At 33.1% G+C, this 22,188-nt stretch overlaps 2 protein-coding genes across 2 annotated transcripts in view; one reads left to right on the top strand and one right to left on the bottom strand.

Moving 5' to 3' along the window:
* Positions 1–19,804, bottom strand: part of LOC139492640 (F-box/LRR-repeat protein 5-like) — a 51,800-nt gene extending 31,996 nt beyond the window's left edge. Inside the window, exons 1-4 of the mRNA XM_071280796.1 lie at positions 19,690–19,804; positions 13,943–14,278; positions 10,741–10,879; positions 4,252–4,485 (exon numbers count right to left, since the gene is read on the bottom strand). Coding sequence (XP_071136897.1) covers positions 4,252–4,485; positions 10,741–10,879; positions 13,943–14,278; positions 19,690–19,776 — 796 coding nt within the window. The 5' untranslated portion in view covers positions 19,777–19,804. The remainder of the gene's footprint in view (positions 1–4,251; positions 4,486–10,740; positions 10,880–13,942; positions 14,279–19,689) is intronic.
* A 2-nt stretch (positions 19,805–19,806) lies between these two features.
* Positions 19,807–21,012, top strand: LOC139492647 (protein SPMIP1-like). The gene has a single exon (XM_071280802.1). It carries the CDS (start codon positions 19,949–19,951, stop codon positions 20,528–20,530), a length of 582 nt encoding a protein of 193 aa, XP_071136903.1. The 5' UTR covers positions 19,807–19,948; the 3' UTR covers positions 20,531–21,012.
* The last annotated feature ends 1,176 nt before the right edge of the window (positions 21,013–22,188 follow it).

Below are 22,188 nucleotides of genomic sequence, written 5' to 3'. Positions count from 1 at the left end.
ACAGAATTTAAAACATAATCAAGTCTAATTAAGGGTGTATTATGAGCAGATTGTAAGGGATCATTTTGATTACCCTGTACATATTTATACCTAATTCCACATAAATATAATTTAATGGTAGAGTATTGTAAACTCAGAATTTTAAAGCAGTGGGCTATGAAATAAATTAAAATATCCTCAGAAATAGGAGGTAAATTAGAAAATTGAAAACCATTCAATAACATAAAAGTCTCAAATTTTCTGAACCCAGTATCATAAACAGTTCTTGTAGTATTAGCAATAGCACTGTTCCAAAGTTCATTCACTGCTTGATTTAGGACCACATTACATCTGAGCTGCTTGGGCACTTCATTGGATGTTGTGCTGCACTGGGAGCTAGTTTGCGGAATCTGTCTATCTGTAAACGAGATAGAGCATCACTTATATCATTCTGATATCCTGGAACATGTTTGGCACTAAAATGAAAGTTGTATTTACAAGCACACCATGTAAGTTTCCTCATTAATTTCATTATTTGTAAACACTTTGAACGGCCCTTTTTTACTATAGCCACTGTAGCTTCATTGTCACACCAGAAAAGAATGCGTTTTGTTGTCCACTGTGAGCCCCACAGTATTGCGGATACTACAATGGGGTATAATTCAAGAAAAGCCATTAAAAATGTTTTGTCAGGATAAGCAATGTTTGATGGCCATGATGAATAAAACCATTCTCCCTTGAAATATCCACCAAATCCTTTTGTTGATGAGGCATCAGTAAAAAGTTCCATATCATAACTTGAGTAAAATTGTCTACTGTAAAACATGTTCCCACCATTCCAGCTGCTCAGAAAAAGTAACCAAAATTCTAGGTCAACACGGCATTCCTTATCTAATTTAACATAATGATGCAAATCATTGACAGTAGTGGACAGCCCTATGAGGTATGAAACAAAGGATCTACCAGGTAAAATGACACGTGAAGCAAAGTTTAAGTGACCCAAAAGCTGCAACAATTCCCTTTTTGTACAAGATTTTTTCCTGCATAATTTTTTGATGAATTCACAAATGCGATCAACTTTATTAAGAGGTAGTCGAGCTTCCATTTTTTCAGAATCTAGAATAATACCCAAATATTCTAAACATTTAACAGGACCTATTGTCTTATGTTTTGCTATAGGAATGTTCAGTTTTTTGAAAATCATCATCATTATAGCCATAGTCCTCTCACCATCAGCATCTGGTGGATCTATGGTTAGGAAATCATCCAATAAATGCAAAATGCTATTAACTTTGTAATTGTTTTCTGCAATATAACACAAAGCTTGGGATAAATGGTCAAAAATTTTGGGGCTTGAACGACATCCAAAAGTTAAACGGACATAAAAATAATACATTTTTTCCCATTTTATGCAGAAAAGAGGCCACTGACTTGGTACAATTGGACAATTTTTGAACGCGTCGGATAACATCAATGGCGTCATCTATTCTAACATAAGACATTGAGCAATCCAGTTTGTCAATAAGATCATTAATACTTAGATGTTTATCATCATTATGTGGTGAAGATAAGTCCAATATTAAACGCTTTTTACCAGAATATTTCCCTTCTGCAATACCAATTGGGCTTACCCTATAATTTTGAAAAGGGGGATCCTTAAAAGGCCCATACAAGAAACCTTTAAAAACTTCTTTCTCTATCAAATCAGAAACCACATCTGGTTGTGTCCTAGCAGATAAACTATTCCTACATTCTTTTGTAGGTAAATCTGTTGTAGATACCATAGTATCAAATCCTTTCTCTAAGCCATTGCATAAATAGTTAACAAATTTTTTGTCAGGATGAGAAATTAATTCTTTTGCAAGTATAATAACATTAATTGGAGTAGTAGCCAGATATGGGAAATCATGTAGTCATTGACCTTGCTTATTTGTTGTTATTTTCTCAAACTTTTGTGAAGAGTTTACTGTATGTGGCTTAGATTGTACTTCAGTCCTACCTTGAGAGGGGAAAACTTTTTGACAAGATAATAGGGTATGACCAGCGACTTTACATCTGCTACAGATATGTGAAAAATGACAAAAACTCCTGGTACAACCCCTACTGGTATTAAAATTATTGCACACCTCCCGCCCAGAATGATAAATTTTCTTTCTACCTAACTTATCAGTAGTGTCTACCTGCCTTGATACTTTATCTGGGTAGTCTTGATATGTCATGGAGGTTTGCATAGGACAAAAAGCAGTAGTGTGATCAACCAAATTACAAATTTTGCAAACATTTACATTCCCACCAGCAACTATTAATGAAAGAAGATCCCTATCTCTTTTGCTCCAGTCAACCTTAATCCTTCTCTCCCTTAAAAGAGCTGCTGATTTTGCAGAAAACAATTTATGGTAATCATAAAATCTGTCACCATAAAAATTACTAATATCTATAATCTCATCTTCATAAGCATCTAGCTCTGCTCTACGGTCAGGGTAAACTGATGACATGACCCTCTTAAACTTGCCAAATGCCTTAATGAATTCTTGAATTGTGAGTTTTCTATTAAGACGGGGATCTGGCTTCCCAGAAATATTTAACTCTAACCCATTAGCTGCAACAGAGTGAATTTGGGGAGTTTCATAGTTTGGGATAAGCAGAGATGCCAAATTAACATCCTTACCGTCAATGATTTGCTTTTGAATAAAAGGAGATATAATGTCCACATTAGAATATTCATCCGAACGCACTCCACATGAAACATTTCCAACTTGTGGTCCTGAGATGAAAGATACATGCTCTTGTGTATTTCCATGTAAAACAGTATTATTTCCTCTGTTAGAAATTTCACTCCTATTCCCAATCCCTGCATGGTTGTACCACTGTTGAAGGTTGAATTCGCGATCTCTACCTGTGTCATGAGTACAATTGTCTCTGTAAATTAGCTGTTTAAAGGTCTCTTGAAGTCCTTCAAAACACTGAGCTATGTTCCTGTCTGTTCCACCATTTGAAACACTGCTTCTGTCTTGATGCACTGATTCTGCTAAGGTAATTGGAAGAGTGCTCTCTGGTGAGGAATCTGTGTTAATCTCATCACTAACGGTGTCTGTCTGTTGTGTCTCTAAAGATGTTACTTCATCAAAACAATTCTCTAAATAAAGTTGTTTTAACACTTGTTTTGACATACCAGAAGGTGTTCTTATTCCCTTTTTGTTAAGTTCTTCTTTTAGTTTGTTTATTGTCCAATTAGAAGGGTTATTAGAATCCCATTGGGTCTCATACGGAGAACTCCTAGTTTTCCTTCGAACACCTTTTCCTCTGCCAGACATTTTGTTGTCAGTTAATCCAAAATAATGTTTATTGTTTCAGGTTATATAGTTTGAATTATATTTAGTTGTTTAAAAACTGTCATATAGCTTTTGTAAAGTAATCCAAACACTGAAAGTTCAAGTTTTTAGCTAAAACACTATTAGCACTATTAGCCAAGATTATTCTATAACTGCTTAATCTGCATTTAGATAAATGAATACTCAAGGCAGCATACATAGGTTTTTAATACACAACTTCTTAATGGGATACCCCTAAGTGGGAGGAGTTAAAACTGCACCCAGATTAATGTATCAAGAAACAAAGGACAAAGGAAGCCAAATGCCACAAGTGGTCACTAATTAACAAGACATGTATATTTGTATTGGAACTGATGAAATTAGACCTCCTGCTAAGAACATGTGATAAACTTCATATCTAACTGATTGACATATGATAATAAATCTGTTTCATCTCAACAGCAAAGAAAATACACATCCTGGGAAAATCCTAAAATAATGACTGCTGAGTAATTAAAATCAAATTATGTATAAACATAACTTATATAACATATAAGTACCTAAATAATAATTTCCTGTCAATATGCACATCTACATTGTATGTCCTAATTATCTACAAAATTTCATGAAATTCTGTTGTGGTTTCAGAGGAGTTGAGTTGACAAACTGTTGAAGTAGTACCTTAGAGCAAATAAGTTCAAAGAGGTCTAACTCCTAGAAAAAAAATGTAATCGTAATTTCCTGTCGATATGCACATCTACATAGTATGTCCTTATTATCTTAAAACGTTTCGTGAAATTCTGTTATGTGGTTTGAGAGGAGTTGAGATGACAAGAAACAGGACTGACTGACGGAAGGACTGATGGACAGACGGGTCAAAAATATTATACCCCTCGCATGGGGTATAATAATCATTTCATATTGGAATTATATTATATCTCCAGCATATAACCCATCATACCTTTGGACCACTGTATAGGTAAAAAGTTTCTCCATAAACTAGTGTCTAATGCAAGTCTATTCCATCGATGTGAGACTTGAGCACACCTGCCTAAGTCCTGTGGATTAAGGTAAGAAAATATTTGTATTGCCACCTCATCAGGTACTTTATCTACTACACAACTGTTGACACTAGGCACAACATCCTCCTTAGTTGGTTCAAGTTTTTCTGTGCATTCTTCATCTGATGAATCGCCTGGAAGTAGTTTGAGACATTATAAAGACTTCATTTATTCAGCATACAATATAAAACACTCAATGCTCAATTTTACATATATATCTTTGTCTCTAGCTAAGAACTGAAGTGGAAGGACAACAGCCCCCTTTCTGTATGTACATGTAGTACTTTAAAAATAATAGTTACAACGTTGTGAGCACTGGAGGTTGAAATTGCTCTCATTTTGCAGCGGGAACTAAACATTGAAATTTGCAATGTATTAATTAGCATTTGAAGGCAATATCTACGAATTAGAGTGTTTCTTCTACAATCATACATTTTAAATATTACTTTAACATTGACATCATTGATATTTCTAGAACAGCTACTAGAGTCATGCACAATGCACAATTTATGAAATTTTCTAGACAAATTAAGATATATATAAACAAATCATTTTGTAACATGAATTTCTGAGGATAAATTTTATTTTAAATCTAGATGTGTCAAAGTGACACGAATGGCCCCTTCCCAAAAAGTTGAAAAATCTGCAATTTCAAAAACACATGTGGACACAAACATGATGGTAGTCTCACATTGATATGTTCATAATTATAAATTAACTGTTAACAAAACTCAGCTCAAAATATAGAAAACTAGAGGCTCTAAAGAGCCTGTGTCGCTCACCTTGGTCTATGTGCATATTAAACAAAGGACACAAATGGATTCATGACAAAATTGTATTTTGGTGATGGTGATGTGTTTGAAGTTCTTACTTTACTGAACGATTTTGCTTCTTACAATTATATCTATAATGAACTTTGCCCATTAGTAACAGAGAACTATATTTGGTAAAAATTTACATAAATTTACCAAATTAATGAAAATTGTTAAAAATTGACTATAAAGGGCAATAACTCCTTAAGGGGTCCATTGACCATTTAGGTCATGTTGACTTATTTGTAGATCTTACTTTGCTGAACATTATTGCTGTTTACAGTTTATCGCTATCTATAATAGTATTCAAGATAACCAAAAACGGCAAAATTTCTTTAAAAATTACCAATTGGAGGGCAGCAACCCAACAACCAGTTGTCCAATTCATCTGAAAAATTCAGGGCAGATAGATATTGACTTGATTAACAATTTAACTTCTTGTCAGATTTGCTCTAGATGCTTTGGTTTCATAGTTATAAGCCAAAAACTGCATTTTACCCCTATGTTCTATTTTTAGCGGTGGCGGCCATCTTGGTTGGTTGACCAGGTCACGCCACACATTTTTTAAACTAGATACCCCAAAGATGATTGTGGCCAAGTTTGGATTAATTTGGCCCAGTAGTTTCAGAGGAGAAGATTTTTGTAAAAGATTACTTTAATTTACGAAAAATGGTTAAAAATTGACTATAAAGGGCAATAACTCCTAAACGGGTCAACTGACCATTTTGGTCATGTTGACTTATTTGTAGATCTTACTTTGCTGAACATTATTGCTGTTTACAGTTTATCTCTATATATAATAATATTCAAGATAATAACCAAAAACAGCAAAATTTCCTCAAAATAACCAATTCAGGGGCAGCAACCCAACAACCGATTGACCGATTCATCTGAAAATTTCAGGGCAGATAGATCTTGACCTGATAAACATTTTTATCCCATGTCAGATTTCCTCAAAATGCTTTGGTTTTTGAGTTATAAGCCAAAAACTGCATTTTACCCCTTTGTTCTATTTTTAGCCGTGGCAGCCATCTTGGTTGGTTGACCAGGTCACGTCACACATTTTTTAAACAAGATACCCCAAAGATGATTGTGGCCAAGTTTGGATTAATTTGGCCCAGTATTTTCAGAGGAGAAGATTTTTGTAAAAGATTACTTTAATTAACGAAAAATGGTTAAAAATTGACTATAAAGGGCAATAACTCCTAAACGGGTCAACTGACCATTTTGGTCATGTTGACTTATTTGTAGATCTTACTTTGCTGAACATTATTGCTGTTTACAGTTTATCTCTATCTATAATAATATTCAAGATAATAACCAAAAACAGCAAAATTTCCTCAAAATTACCAATTCAGGGGCAGCAACCCAACAACCGATTGACCGATTCATCTGAAAAATTCAGGGCAGATAGATCTTGACCTGATAAACATTTTTACCCCATGTCAGATTTGCTCTAAATGCTTTGGTTTTTGAGTTATAAGCCAAAAACTGCATTTTACCCCTATGTTCTATTTTTAGCCGTGGCGGCCATCTTGGTTGGTTGACCGGGTCAAGCCACACATTTTTTAAACTAGATACCCCAATGATGATTGTGGCCAAGTTTGGTTTGATTTGGCCCAGTAGTTTCAGAGGAGAAGATTTTTGTAAAAGTTAACGACGACGGACGACGACGACGGACGCTGGACGCAAAGTGATGGGAATAGCTCACTTGGCCCTTCGGGCCAGGTGAGCTAAAAAGTCTGTATAACTGTGATTTTCAACAATTTTCAAAGTTGTAAACCCTTAATTTTGGCAAAATTAATGGAGAGGAACAAAATTTAAACTTGATCTGTAACTCATCATGAGTAACTCACATACCAAAAATCAGCACAATATCTGAAAGCGTTTAGAAAAAACTCTGTATAACTGTGATTTTCAACAATTTATCAAAGTCCAAAGCCCGTAATTTCAGCAAAAATAAGCTGAGCGGAACGAAACTTAAACTTGATCTGTAACTGATCAAAGTTAACTCACAAACCAAATATCAGCCCAATATCTGAAGGCGTTTAAGAAATCAAAGAGCAGATTGCTCTGAGGGATACGATTGCCGTTGTTTCATTGACACATGTATACATGTAGCCAGATAATATTATTTTCAAAACTAATTGAACTGCACATGTAAAATAGTTACAAAATAGCCAATCCCGGATAAAAGTGTATGAACAATGTAATTAGGCCTATTGTGTTTTATTTTTGTACTATCAATTCCAAGTTTACTTTCCACAGCAGTCACTGAGACTCAGAGTGAGAGAAGGTATTTCACTTCGTATCTTATCACCTATTTTCCTACGTTAATTCTAGGAGGAACACCATTCCTAACTCTTTAAATATTTAATTTCCTTTGGATCAGTGATCATGGCTCCTTTCCGTACACATTTATCGGTTTAAATTGCGATCGTTTTTAATATAATACACTTATTATATAAATTGACAGAACGAGATAATAATCGAAGTATTGTTTTGATTCAGAATTCACGCAATCTAATTAAAATCAAATCCCACGCAGCGACCAAGCATTAAAAAATGAGCGAGTGAGAGATTTAATTTTAATTAGATTGGAATTCACGCAAGTTACTTTCAGAAGGGAGACAACTCGAAACGGTAATATGGAAGACTCCATTTCGCCTGAAGGGGTGTTCTACAATGTGGACAATATTTATCTTAATTTTAATGATGCATATGATTTAAAATTATGCAACAACAACAACCTTCAATAGCAGACATACATAGAAAAGATCCCATGAGTTAAAAAGTAATTAATTGAGTTGGGAATCCAGAGCAATCATTCAATAAAAAAAACCCTTGAAGTCAAGAAAACTATACACATGCGCATAATTTCCAAAACAAACCCTGGAGCAAGAACGTATATTAAATGTTTATTAAACGACCTAGATGGTTCTCTATTTCTTTATGGAAGTACAATCTCAAATATCAGTTTCATAACGGTAAAATATAAGAAAAACTCCGACAGAAATAGATATATCGGAACTCAGAGAACTCTCGCATTTTATCAAAACTGGGAATTCCCTCTGACGTGTTTCTAAATTTATAAAACCACTAAATATAAATACTGCTTAATTCTGATTTTTTGTGTTGTTAAAAACATGCATATACATGTAAGTCAAGGGAATTATCAAACATGAAGATTATGAAAAGAACATTATAGGAAAGTTGTTAAAGTTCAATCCCTTTGTTTGTTTTTACCTTTTAAAGCAAGACAATCATAAGAATCTGAGATGTTCCTTTATGTTTAGAATAAAACAATTGACGTGAGGGCAATGCTCTGAGCCACCGGTATAAGTCTACAGATTGCTTGAAAGCAATCGTACCCCAAAAACTCCGTATAACTGTGATTTTCAACAATTTATCAAAGTCCAAAGCCCGTAATTTCAGCAAAAATTAGCTGAGTGGAACAAAACTTAAACTTGATCTGTAACTCATCAAAGTTAACTCACAAACCCAAAATCAGCCCAATATCTGAAGGCGTTTAGAAAAAAACTCTGTATAACTGTGATTTTCAACAATTTATCAAGGTCCAAAGCCTGTAATTTCAGCAAAACTTAGCGAAGCGGAACGAAACTTAAACTTGATCTGTAACTGATCAAAGTTAACTCACAAACCAAAAATCAGCCCAATATCTGAAGGCGTTTAGAAAAAAACTCTGTATAACTGTGATTTTCAACAATTTATCAAGGTCCAAAGCCTGTAATTTCAGAAAAACTTAGCGAAGCGGAACGAAACTTAAACTTGATCTGTAACTCATCTGGGTTAACTCACAAACCAAAAATCAGCCCAATATCTGAAGGTGTTTAGATAAAAACTCTGTATAATGGTTTGTTGTCGGAATGACAAAGTTTTGGAATGACGGAATATCGGAATTTCCGACAAGGGTAAAACTATATGGCACCAACAACTTCGTTGCCAGGCCATGAAAATTTGAAATGGTAATAGGTAGGATGTATATATATAATGTTGTGGTCAAAGCTCCATATTGTGTACAGCAGTGTTCTCCCCAGGCCCTTAAAGGACCACGGGCCCGCGATGTATAATTTTCTACCGCGGTGGTATCGTTCTTGCCGCGATGTATAATTTTTCTCCGTAGTGCTAAAGTTTTTGGTAAAAAAAATCGTAAATCGGTAAAGTTTGAGACGACTTGTTCAACTTTCCGTGAGGTTTAAAATTTTACATGAAAACTGACCAGTTCTAACCAGTTTAATCCAGATCTGACAGGTAGATTGTTTACACCACGTGATCGATTTACCTTTTGAGGTTAACCTTGATGATTGGATTTAATCCATGTATATGATTCTTTTGTGTTTTAATTAATTAAGAGATCATAATTTTAATTACAGACTTGTGAGGGACAAGCAGACATTTGTTAATGAACTGTATTACGCCAGTCTTGAGTCAAAATAATTTGCCTGTTGGAAATTAATTGTGGAGTTACTTCCCCTGATTTTGCTTATCACAAATAAATGCTCCTCAAATATAATTTCTCATTGAAAATAAAAATAAATTACAAATTGAATGCAAAATTATATTAGAATGTTACATTAAGGATAAAAACTTTCTTAGAACATACCAACAAAAATGTTTTGAAAATTATTTTTGAGAATCATACTTTTATTGATGCACAGACATATTATATTAAATTAGTAGATTTTTCAATTTTGACATATATGACTGTGCCAAAATTATAATATAATCCAAAGCTGGTCTATAGCTAAATATGAACTAGTGGATAGATATATTTATATAAGTACTCTTCATGTCTGGAACAAAGAATTAACTATAAAAATAATTTGTTGTTGTTTATAAGAATCAGGTCTAAAACTATGGAAAATAATTTTTAATCTACTGAAGGTTCTGTATCAAAATTTAATCTTGTTCAAAGTTAATTGTTATGGTGAAATCTAACATGGGGAATGTGTAGTGTCACTACAAGTACATGTATCAGCACAAAATGGCTTGATCAAAATATAAGAAGTGACTTTAGTTTAAAGACTAATTGTGCTTTCTTTTATTTATTCTTCAAAGATATTAAAGTATACAAACTGTTTATTGATTTTCTTTTTCTACCAATAATTTTCTGACCCAAAGTCCATACAACACAGTACCACAGTTAACAAAACAAAGGCAAAAAGGTAATGACAAAAACTAACAAGAAAAAAATAAGCGACGCAACGCGACACAAAATATTGTAAAATTCATTTCGTCACGCGTTACCCTGGTGCTATCCAAAAATCCTGGGGAGAACACTGTACAGTATATCAAAAGAAGTGATAAAATCTGGAAATTTAAAACTATCAAGCCAGCCACATGTTGGATTGGATTGCATGAATGCAATCTTCATCCCAAAACTATTTTTTTTAAATTTTCTTTGAAAAGGTAAAGATTTCATGGATTGTGAAGCAATCACTTGTACTTGACAATTTTGTTAAATGCTTTTTTCAAATGGGTTTCTATTCTTTTATTATGTTACATTAATGTTCTAAGCTGTTTATAAAAACAATCATGTTCCATTCATATACTTACTTAGTACAAAATCTGTTTTCTCTGGAAATTTCTCTTTTGCACAATTGTCATTCTGACAGAAGTGTTTTTCCAAAACTTTGAATTTAATCTTGCGTAGTTCGTCAGTAGTAAAATACTTGATTAACATTGGCTGGAACACCTACAATATGTAAAGAATACAAGATCATCAGTATTGTCACAAAGTGTTTAAATGACTCACAGCAAGACTATAATAACAGATAAATGTTTAAGTGACTTACATTTATTTCTGACTGGAATTCTGTGAATAAATAACCAATCTCATTTTAAGTTTGTTGACAAAGAATTCATGAATCAAAGAGCTGATAGCTCTGAAGTGGAAGAAGGTGAATAAAAGGTAACTTGAATTACCATAAAAGCAGCCCCACTTACCCAGGCTGCTTTGTTCCATTATCGTTAAAATGTATTTTTTTTCTTCAAACAAGAAAAGGTCATAAGTACATGGATTTCCCATCCGTACAATCATTTTCTATGTTCAGTTGACTATGAAAATTAGGTAAAATCTTTAATTTGGCAGTAATTAAGAAGATCATATCAAGAGGAACACATGTGTACTAAGTTTCAAGTTGATTGGATTTCAACTTCATCAAAAACTACCTCGACCATAAACTTTATAACCAGAAGCAGGACGGACGGACAGACTAGAAAACATATTGCCCATAAATGGAGCATAAAAATAGTAAGACTTGTTACATACCTGCCAACTTTTGAAAGTTCCCATATGGGTTTTTACTGCACAACAATTTTAAAGGTTACAATTTTTAGCGACGTATTTTGCAAGATCTGGATTGTCTAGAAAAAGTGTCATATTTGTATGATGAACTTACATGCCTTTTCCTTAAGTCTGTTTGCATGATTCTAGTTATATATTAAATCGGTAGAAAAAATATACATGAAGCTAGCAGACCAGGGTTTATTTTCCAGATTAAGAATATTAGATGCTTGTTGAAATTTCCAATTTTGAATTATGCACAAAGATGGACCTTTAACAGGTTGGGAACAACACTCCAAATGAGGGTAACCTAACTGGAAGATCATCACAACCCACTGTAAAAAATGAACACAAAATAGAATTTTTCAATAAAATGCTGAAAATAGGCTTTAAAGTATTAAAATGCATTGCAAAAAACAAATATTTCATTAAATAAATTTAAGTAGAATATTCCTATGATATTCCTTTTCATATTGGATACAAATTTTATTGAGTCTACTGCAGACACTTTGTAGTCAAAGTGTTTCAACTGAGGTACTACACAGGCGTCAAAAGGCGTCATTATGGAGTAAAGGGGGTGGCGTCAAAAAGCGTCATTATGGAGGAAAGGGTTAAGTACTGAATGGTCAAAACATCATGTTTTTTTATCGACATAAATTTTGTCATAAATGTAACCAAATGATGTAGAAATTGTGTTTTTTCTTCAAATTTCCATCAAATTGTAATGTTTATAGTTCCATTATTGCCTCTCTATTTGAATAAAATAAAATAATAAGAAGAATCTGTTTCTTGTTTTGTTTTGTTTTTGACAAATGATTGTTCACTGCTAGCAAATGAATCATTATATTTATATATCTTATCTGTATATATTTTTGTTCATGTCTTCATCTCCTTATCATTTGTAAATGTATAGACAAGTAAGAAAGAAATAAGCTCCACATGTATATTTGCAACATCGTAAATTAATTAAAATTTCATTCTGTTGTAAACAAAATTAAAATATAAACTTCAATTTAATCCTTGAAAGGAGGTCTAGATTGCTAAAATAATTTATAAATTTTAATTTTTTTATTTGTCCAAAATCATTTAAATTCATTTAATCAACATCCTTTTATGATTATTTGATTAAAATATTAATCATTTATAGTCTATTTACAATTTACATTTTTAAAAGCAAAATAACTGAAAACAGGATAAAACAAAGGGAAGTAACAAAAAAGTATTTCAATATTCCCAATACACATCGTTTTGATAACACGACGGCAGTTAGCCGGAGGTAAACATCGTTGATTACCAGTATGTTTGACACCCAAGCTGTCAAGTGAAGCCATATAATTATACATCTTCTTTGATGTTCAGGTAAAATTTAACACAGGTGTCAATTACACCCGTACAGTAGTAAGAAATGATCAAATATGGCGTCTGAAAAATTTCATACACGGGAGTTTTTTCTCCTAAACGGGAGGTTCACATGTATGTTACGAAGGGCATCTAATTCACATGACAAAGGAAAACCATGAATAAAGACAACACTTTATATATCCTTTTTATTTATATAAAAACAAAATCTTCTTGTCTGCAGGATTGCAAATTCGTAACTTCAAGGGCGAACTTGTAAACAGGGCGAGTTGTCCCGATACCAAATTCACGCATGCGTAATACAAATATCTACAGTTAAAACATCCTGTTACAAGTAAACAAATAACATTCATGTGGATGAAATGAAATCTAATAATTTACATAAATAAAAGGGTCATATTTACGATAGTGATTGTTTTACAATCATAATTTACAAATTAAATGATTCAGATGCCTAATCATGTGTAAAAATCGGTGTCAGGAATCTAAGTTGTTTTGAAATTGTAATACACGAAATGAATGCGGCATACGGAGACTCAATGCCAATGGTCAGCCCCTTAAGTCTTCAGAAGACTTGACGTCTTCTTCCACTAAAAACATGGTCAGATGAACTCTGTGGAAATGAGGCAAAGATAAAATGATTCATGTCAGACAAAAATGTGTCAACAAATGTAATTTACCTACTAGATTAATTACAGTGACTAGGAAAATGAGGTTCATGTTAGAGGAACCATGTCAGACTGACAAGTACAGTGAAGTAGACTGACAAGTACAGTGAAGTAGACTGACAAGTAAAGTGAAGTAGACTGACAAGTACAGTGAAGTAGACTGACAAGTAAAGTGAAGTAGACTGACAAGTACAGTGAAGTAGACTGACAAGTACAGTGAAGTAGACTGACAAGTACAGTGAAGTAATTGAAACAATCATTATATGACCTATAACTTACAACTGAGGAAATGATACAATCAAGAAAAACAGTAACATTGAACATGAACCATGAAAATAAGGTGAAGGTCAAATGAACCTTGTCAAAAAGATCTGCACATCTTTAATAATTGAGCTGAATGATGGGGAAAGAAAACTTAATATTATTAATATCTAAATCTTTATACCGCTTCTTCTTCTTCCATATGAGGAATAAAAGTCTCTGTAAAGTCTTCCAATGCCTTCCTCAGCTTTGTACCAAAGTTTTTACGATCTGTTTCTGTCTTTTGTGTACATTTGTACCCATCCTGCACCAGTTCTAAAATGTCTGTTAATTGGTTGTCTGAATGACAGTTGCAAACAGCAGTATTCCTAACTGACAATGCTCTCAGTTTGTCTTTAAGTTTCTTCATGATGTATTTGTTCTCAATTTGTTCGTGTGCTTTAAATTCCTTAAATGTATTCACCAGGTTTTCCAACAGATTTGTCAAATGTGAAATGTCTGCAAAATTGATCTCTGATACCTGAAAAATATTAACTATAAATAACATGTATTCTTCCATTAACATGATTAACCGTGAATATAACTGAATCAAAGATATTAGATTGACAGGTTCACTTTACATGTATATCATTCATTATACTGACTAACTATATCTGATTTTTTACACAAGTTATGTGAAATTGACCAAAGTCTGAAAGTAATCATCTCAAGGTCAGGAGACCATTGTCAGTAGGTTACATACTCCTTTCAATGATTCTATAAATGTAATCTTGGTGACAACTTAAAGTACCAAAGAACATGAAGAAACTTAACAATAGAAGCTAGTTTTCCTTCAACTTTCAAAAGGGCATGGTTAATTTTTACTCACTCATAGCTTGAATGACAAGTGGCGCCACCAAAATTATAATGGGTAATTCTGGTTGCAAACTCTATTGGTGATTTGAATTGAGATTATGAGGTCGGTTTAATTCACAACAGCATAGTGTATTGCACAAAAGCCCCAAAAGCAAAAAAATGAATATTAATTCAAATCATGTGACCAATTCAAAGTTCTAATTGTTAAAACTACAGTTTATACATGTATTATGTGTCAGAAACCTATTATGTGTCAAATATTAAAATACAATCCAAACTGAGACCTGTATCAAGCACGAATATTATGACCATTTTTGCCCCAACTGTTCATGGTTGTTCCTTTGCTGTCATATCCAGCTGCGCTAATATTAAATGAAAATCTACAGAACCGATAAAGTGACGCCACTAAGATTCAAACTAGATCTATGTTTTGTGGTAATAAGCCTTGTGTATAAATTTCAAAGCATTTGGTTGAGGCAAAAGAAAGTTGAGATAAGAATTGAAATTCAGCAATTTTTCTATCCATTAATTATAAGGGGCACAACTCTAGACCTATATTTTTCCATCTATTAAGGGGCATAACTCTAGACCTATTAAAGTGACACTACCAAACTTCAAACTAGATTTGTGTTTTGTGGTAATAAGTTTAATGTAATTTAAAAGCGTCATACCATTTGGTTTAGACAGACTGAAGTTAGAGAACAGTACATTGTAACTAAAAATTCAGCATTGTTCCCATTTAAAAAGGGGCATAACTTTTGATGGTTTAAGTGATGACACCAAAATTCAAACTTTATTTCAGTTTTATGGTAGTCAGAATTGTGTGTAAGTGAATAGCATTTGGTTTAGACAAGCTAAAGTTATATAACAGAAACTAAAAATTCAACAATTTTTCCACTTATAAAGGGGCATAACTTCTAGAATGATAAGTGGTGCCACCAAAATTCAAACTTGATCTGTGTTTTATAGTAATAAGTATTGTGTATAAGTTTCATAGCATTTGGTTGTGGCAAACTATAGTTAGAGAATGGAAACCAACTTTGGGACGTACGAACAGATGGACAAGGGTAAAACTTCATGCCCCCCTACGGCATAAAAAAAGATGTGGAATGATTGCCAATGACACAACTATCCACAATAGACCAAGTGACACAGAGATTAACATTAATATATATCACAGTACAGCCTTCAACAATATAAATAGCTAATCCGGGCTGCTTAAACTGTTGACGCATACAACAATCCCTTTCCATTGTGGCGTCAGATATTTTATTTTATGATGTCAAAATTTCACGGGAACCTGTGGATGTGCGATATCCATTAATGGTGGACAAATAGGGATAAGGTGTATGAGCAAAGCCCCTACCGCTTAGTCCGACAGCTATTAAAGGATGTTTAAAATCGTATTGTTTAAATGACGTTTGAATGCGTATTTAAATTTGTCATTCACTTGATTTGAAAAGGTCATTAGAGCTTGTATTCATGCAGTTTAATATAGACTTTACAGTCATTCCCAAAAAATGGGTACAATTACAAAATTTCAGTGTCGCCGGCAAATAACCACAAAATGCAAGCTTAACATATGTCACAGATAATCTTTTTTTGTGTTCTAAGTGATTAATATGTATACTAAAATAAAATTATATTCTTTTGTGATGTATATCGTAAATATATTTGTGTGATTTTCTATTCAATATACGGAAATCACACGAATTCCGAATGTCGCCAAGAAAAACTCCAAATATCAGTGTGAATTAAAATACTTTATTTCATCTAAATCATGATTAGATTTGCTTTTTTAATTTGACACTATATTGATTTTTATCCACAAAAATATTTTAGAATCAAAAGTTATAATATACACTTTGATTTACCCATTAAACCAATGTCGCTGATAAACGTATAACCTACCGTAACGTATCTTTAGGTACAGTCAAAACATATTTATATGATTGGAAATCATGCCCATAGTGACTTTAAGCAAAGTTGATATATCAAATTTTAAAATCCTGCCTTTAACTTTTATTGCAATGAAACGAAAAATAAAAATAAATCTTCTCTTTCTCTTTTTTTTGATTGTCGCATATAAGAATCCAACCTACGTAACGCGTATTTTGGAACGCACTAACCAAGAACAAATCAAAATGATGATTATTTCATTGAAAGCACCCATAAAGCTTCTCAATAATCAGTTTTGAGAAAGCAACTGAACAATATGGTTACATATTTCCATGTATAATGTAAATAAAACTAACCTCCGTGACGCAGTTATTTACAGTTAAGTTGTCAGACTTTTTGATCTGTATCAGCGGCTGCCGACACTGCCGAAAGACATTTTTATAGCAGACATCATTTATTATAAAGAAAACAGACAAACAAAATACAGATTTTGAGAAAAAAAATGTTGTTTTGAGAAAGGTAGGTTAACTTGTTTTTTCCTATTATGTGAGCAACATTATAACGTTTAATAAATGTTATATCAGCCATTTTCTTAGATTTAAATAGTCTACAACACAACTTGTGTAATTACGACGACAATTATAACTTTAACAGCGGTTTATGGCAAACATTTTCAAGATTATTTAGGACTCATCAATGTAACAGAGGTTATGCAAATAAAAAACATCTAAAGATGCATGTAAACACGATCATACCAATTGAAATTCTTGTACATTGTTATAGATACCAAATCAGTTCATCAATTATCACTAATAAAAATCAAAAGGTGATGTCAATCATAGACGACATCACTGATTTACGTTACGGAGGATAGAAATTTAAGGAAAAAAAGTTTTTTTTCTCTAACAGGACTTTACTCTTTTTTAGATAACGATTTACTAAGAAAAATATTTAATTCTGTTGTCTTGTTTGTCATTTAATTCCAATATTTACATTCATTTATATGTTTGCTGTTGGTAAGAACTGGAATTGTCCGTTATGGAGGTTTTAAATGTTGTAACGGAGGATAGAAATTTTCGAAATGAAACTATTTTGACTAGTTGAGTATAATACATACATTATGGTGTGAAGGAAAATGACATTATCTGTATAGAGCTAATAAAATTAAGTTGAACAGTATTCGGTTTAGGTAAAACATATTTTTGAGTGAAAGTTCATGAATCGTTACGGAGATTTTGACAAGAACAAGTCCATTTGACTAAAAGAAACATATAACTTGATATCATAGAAAACAGTTTTTTAGTTTGTAAATTCAATGAATTGTTTAGAAAAGCTAGCATTAAAGAGTTAAGTGTTACTATGTATCAGCATTCAGATACTGGTTTGATATCAACCTCCGTAACAAAGATGGGATTGTGGATTAATACAAGCATAAAAAATACATACAAGTGATTCAAAACATAAATAATAGGGTTTTTCCTGGAAAGCTGTATTATGAAACTAAAATATTATACAGCATAACATTTCATTAGTTTAAATTTATTACTAAATAAGTTGTGAAAACTACTTGAATTATTTTTTAAACACTATATTAATTCAGACCTTAAAATTGGTTTTTGCTTTCAATATATACAGAATAATACGTATAAATCATTTTGCTATGGTGGTAAATGTAACCCATTTCACATGAGCCTGGATTTAAATCTTGTGTTTTTCTCTAATGCAATTTTTAAGATGACTTTATACAACACTAACCTCCGATACGTTCATACTTACCTTGTCTTACAAAAAATGCTAAAACTAGAAAACAACTAAAATGGTGTAAGTAAAAATAAAAACAAGAGTGGACACGCTGAAATGTCTCGCCTTCTATACTAATCATTGATATTATGTTGATAGTCCTAAGTATAAAGCTAAGCTTTAATACAACTGTCACATAAACTTAACATTAACCAAGATAACTAAACAAAAACCAATGAACCTTAAAAATGAGGTCAAGGTCAGATGAACCATGCCAGGCAGACATGTACAGCTAACAATGCTTCTATACAACATATATAGTTGACCTATTACTTATAGTTTAAGAAAAATAGACCAAAACACAAAAACTTAACACTGTGCAATGAACCGTGAAAATGAGGTCACGGTCAAACAAAACCTGCGCGACTGACATAAAGATCATAACATATTTCCATACACCAAATATAGATGACCTATGGCATATAGTATTAGATAAAAAGACCAAAACTCAAAAACTTAACTTTGACCACTGAACCATGAAAATGAGGTCAAGGTCACATGACATCTGCCCGCTAGATAGGTACACCTTACAATCATTCCATACAACAAATATAGTAGACCTATTGCATATAGTATGAGAAAAACAGACCAAAACACAAAAATTTAACTATAACCACTGAACCATGAAAATGAGGTCAAGGTCAGATGACACCTGCCAGTTGGACATGTACACCTTACAGTCCTTCCATACACCGAATATGCTAGCCCTATTGCTTGTAGTATCTGAGATATGGACTTGACCACCAAAACTTAACCTTGTTCACTGATCCATGAAATGAGGTCGAGGTCAAGTGAAAACTGTCTGACAGACATGAGGACCTTTCAAGGTACGCACATATCAAATATAGGTATCCTATTACTTATAATAAGAGAGAATTCAACATTACAAAAAATCTGAACTTTTTTTTCAAGTGGTCACTGAACCATGAAAATGAGGTCAAGGACATTGGACATGTGACTGGCGGAACCTTCGTAACATGAGGCATCTATATACAAAGTATGAAGCATCCAGGTCTTCCACCTTCTAAAATATAAAGCTTTTAAGAAGTTAGCTAACACCGCCGCCGGATCACTATCCCTATGTCGAGCTTTCTGCAACAAAAGTTGCAGGCTCGACAAAAATGACAGACTAGATATAGACACAGAAGAAAACAACACTCTCTCTCTGCTCAGTTGAAATTTATTTTTTAACAGTGTCTACATTTGAATTGTTCCCATTTTTTGGGAATGACTATTTAGCAAGTTTTGCTGAAAATTATGTGGTAGTGACTTTTGGTGTTTTTTTTTTTTCTTTTTCGCTCTGTTCATTAGTCATTGAAACGACAGCAGTAATGATTTTAAGAAAAACAATGATAGTATTTGGGATTTTGTGTGTACCATGTTAAGATATTTTTTGACCAATTCCTTCATTCGAGAATGAGGAATTGTGAAAACATCGACTTCTTCAGGACAATTCGGCGCCATATTTGTTTTTCTTTTGACTCTCACGTTTTCTCGCGAGATGCGAGATTGTGACGCCGGGTTGCTATAGGAATCTTAAACGCTCGTGCAGTGTCCCGGTAAGTTGTCAAACAGTGATACGAAGTGTAAAAATTAGTTTTTGAAGTTTTTGGAAAGTGAATAACCAAATACAGACATGGCACGGAACTATCCTGCCAATACACAAGTCCAGAAATTTTTGGAGGAGTCTTACAACAAAGAAAGAGACACTAGACTTCAGTGGTATTACAAATTAAGGGAAAATTCGGGAGCCAACATTGGTGCTTCAAAACAATCTGAAGTTGCTAGAAGAAAAATACAAAATGCTCCCAAACCGGCCGAGGACATGTTCAACAAAATATCAGGTGATTATGCTCCACAACAATTCAACAAAAAGAAGTCGAACTTTGAAGATTTACAAAACGAAAAATCAGAAAAAGGACTTGCGCAACTTGTTGCAGAAATGCGGCCGGTGGATTTGAGAGTCAAGGAAAAGTTATACGACGGATTTACAAAGGAAGGAAAAGGACGATATCAATATCTACATTCAAGGTACAAGGACAGTCCTGAAGATAAGTTTTCTTTCCCACTTCTTAGTTCTTGGGAATACGGTTGGAGACTTGGGGATGTCATTCCAAAAGAAGACATTAAAAAACCTCAGCACGGGCGTACAAAAATTGTAGCAGACACTTTTTATACCCGAACAGGAATACCTGCCAATCCACGTGTAAGTGTATAAACTCGATTTGAAGGCGAAAATTCGAAAAGAAACCATTCCGCATTTCAATAACTGTGATTCTTTTGTAAAGTCAAACTCTCGTTGCCTAGTGCATATTTCACAATAATAACATTCAGAGTAATTACACTCAATTGTCATGTAGAAATAATTAAATGGTTATGGATTTTAATCAGTTGTGTTGCGAGGAGATTTACATGTAGTATTATTTCATTTGCTCAAACACTTCACAGCTTGTGTGCTCATGTGTCATGTTTATTTGTTTATGCTTTGCATGTTTCTATAAACTGTTTAAGAATATTTGAATCGTTTTGCTGAGAGTATTGTATACTCTAGCCCTTACCAGTGCCAGTCCGTCCAGTTGGCAAATTTGTACATAAACATTTTGTATATATATGTACTTTGATTTTATACAATATTTTTATCATTTCGAATATATATTTTCCAATGTTTCATATTCATATTAAATTTTTGTTATTGTGACACTCTGCATTATTCTTTTAGAAATTTGCGTTTATGAAGAATACAAAAATCGAATTGCCATTCAGCTATAGGACCCTTTCAAATGAAAATTTATATCTTTGGCAATATGTCCACATTCAATGAATAGTAAAAATATAAATTCCTGCGTATTGCATACACGTTACTATCATATTGTGTATGTGATGTTTATTTCATAATGCTATAAATTAAAATAACTTTCTTATCAGTCGCTTAGGTGCAAATCATAGGATTACATTGTCAAACAAATCGATTCCTTTAATAAGATGGAAATCTCTCTTCGGAACGATATTGATTTAAGGATCTGAACTTGTTTCATGTACCTATGTTACCTGCAAAAAGCGATAGTTCATGAATTTTTCATCTGACACAGCGTATTATTCGTTCAATACCTACCCGATTAATTGTAAAATATCTACTCCATTTTTATTCATAGGTATACAAGGAAAATACGTGGATTAAATACGCTATTTTGAGTACAGTAAAACTACAATGTTTTACCAACAATTAAAAAAGTTGATTTGATGAAGGATGGGCGGACTTTCAGGGCATAAAAATATGTGAAATAAATGAACCTGTCGTTATTTCCAAACATACATAAATACTGACTCGCCATGAAGTTGTAACAAAATTAGTATCACTGCCAATTTGTTTATTTGAGCTAGTCTACAAGAAGGGGGAAAAGTATAAAGCTCGTAACAGCTTGTGACTGTTTAAATATCTCAATGTTATATGTATCCTTGTTTCTTGTTGCAGTTTACTAAAAAGTTTAAAATTTGATGAGTGTTGGTTGCTTTACAGTTAAAATCATAAGAAACGGTCACCGTGATGATGATATATAGTCAGAATATGTATATAGATGAATGTAAAAAATGTATTGAAAACTGAGGTCGGGATTTTCTACGTTTGTTGTCATTCTCGGATATGATTTGTTCTCATTTCGAAGAGTTGAAGGTTTAATCATTGATCGACGGCTTGTAATTCTCAGTTTCAGATTGTACTGTACCCCCCCTCGTCGCGTGTCAGACTGGTGGATCGTCGGCAGTTATGACAAATATGTATATCAACATCAATCAACACGACATTTAAACTTTGTTTACAGCACAATTTGAATGCACATCAAAATCAAAGCTCAGTCACAATAATTGAACGGTAAATAA

Source organism: Mytilus edulis, chromosome 1, assembly GCF_963676685.1.
Source record: "Mytilus edulis chromosome 1, xbMytEdul2.2, whole genome shotgun sequence".
NCBI lineage: Eukaryota > Metazoa > Mollusca > Bivalvia > Mytilida > Mytilidae > Mytilus > Mytilus edulis.
The sequence above is the reverse complement of the archived record's forward strand: the minus strand, read 5'-3'. Positions and strand labels throughout refer to the sequence as shown.

Excerpts from the sequence above, each read along its gene's own strand:
- LOC139492647 (XM_071280802.1), top strand. The coding sequence starts at position 19,949 with ATGGCACGGAACTATCCTGCCAATACACAAGTCCAGAAATTTTTGGAG.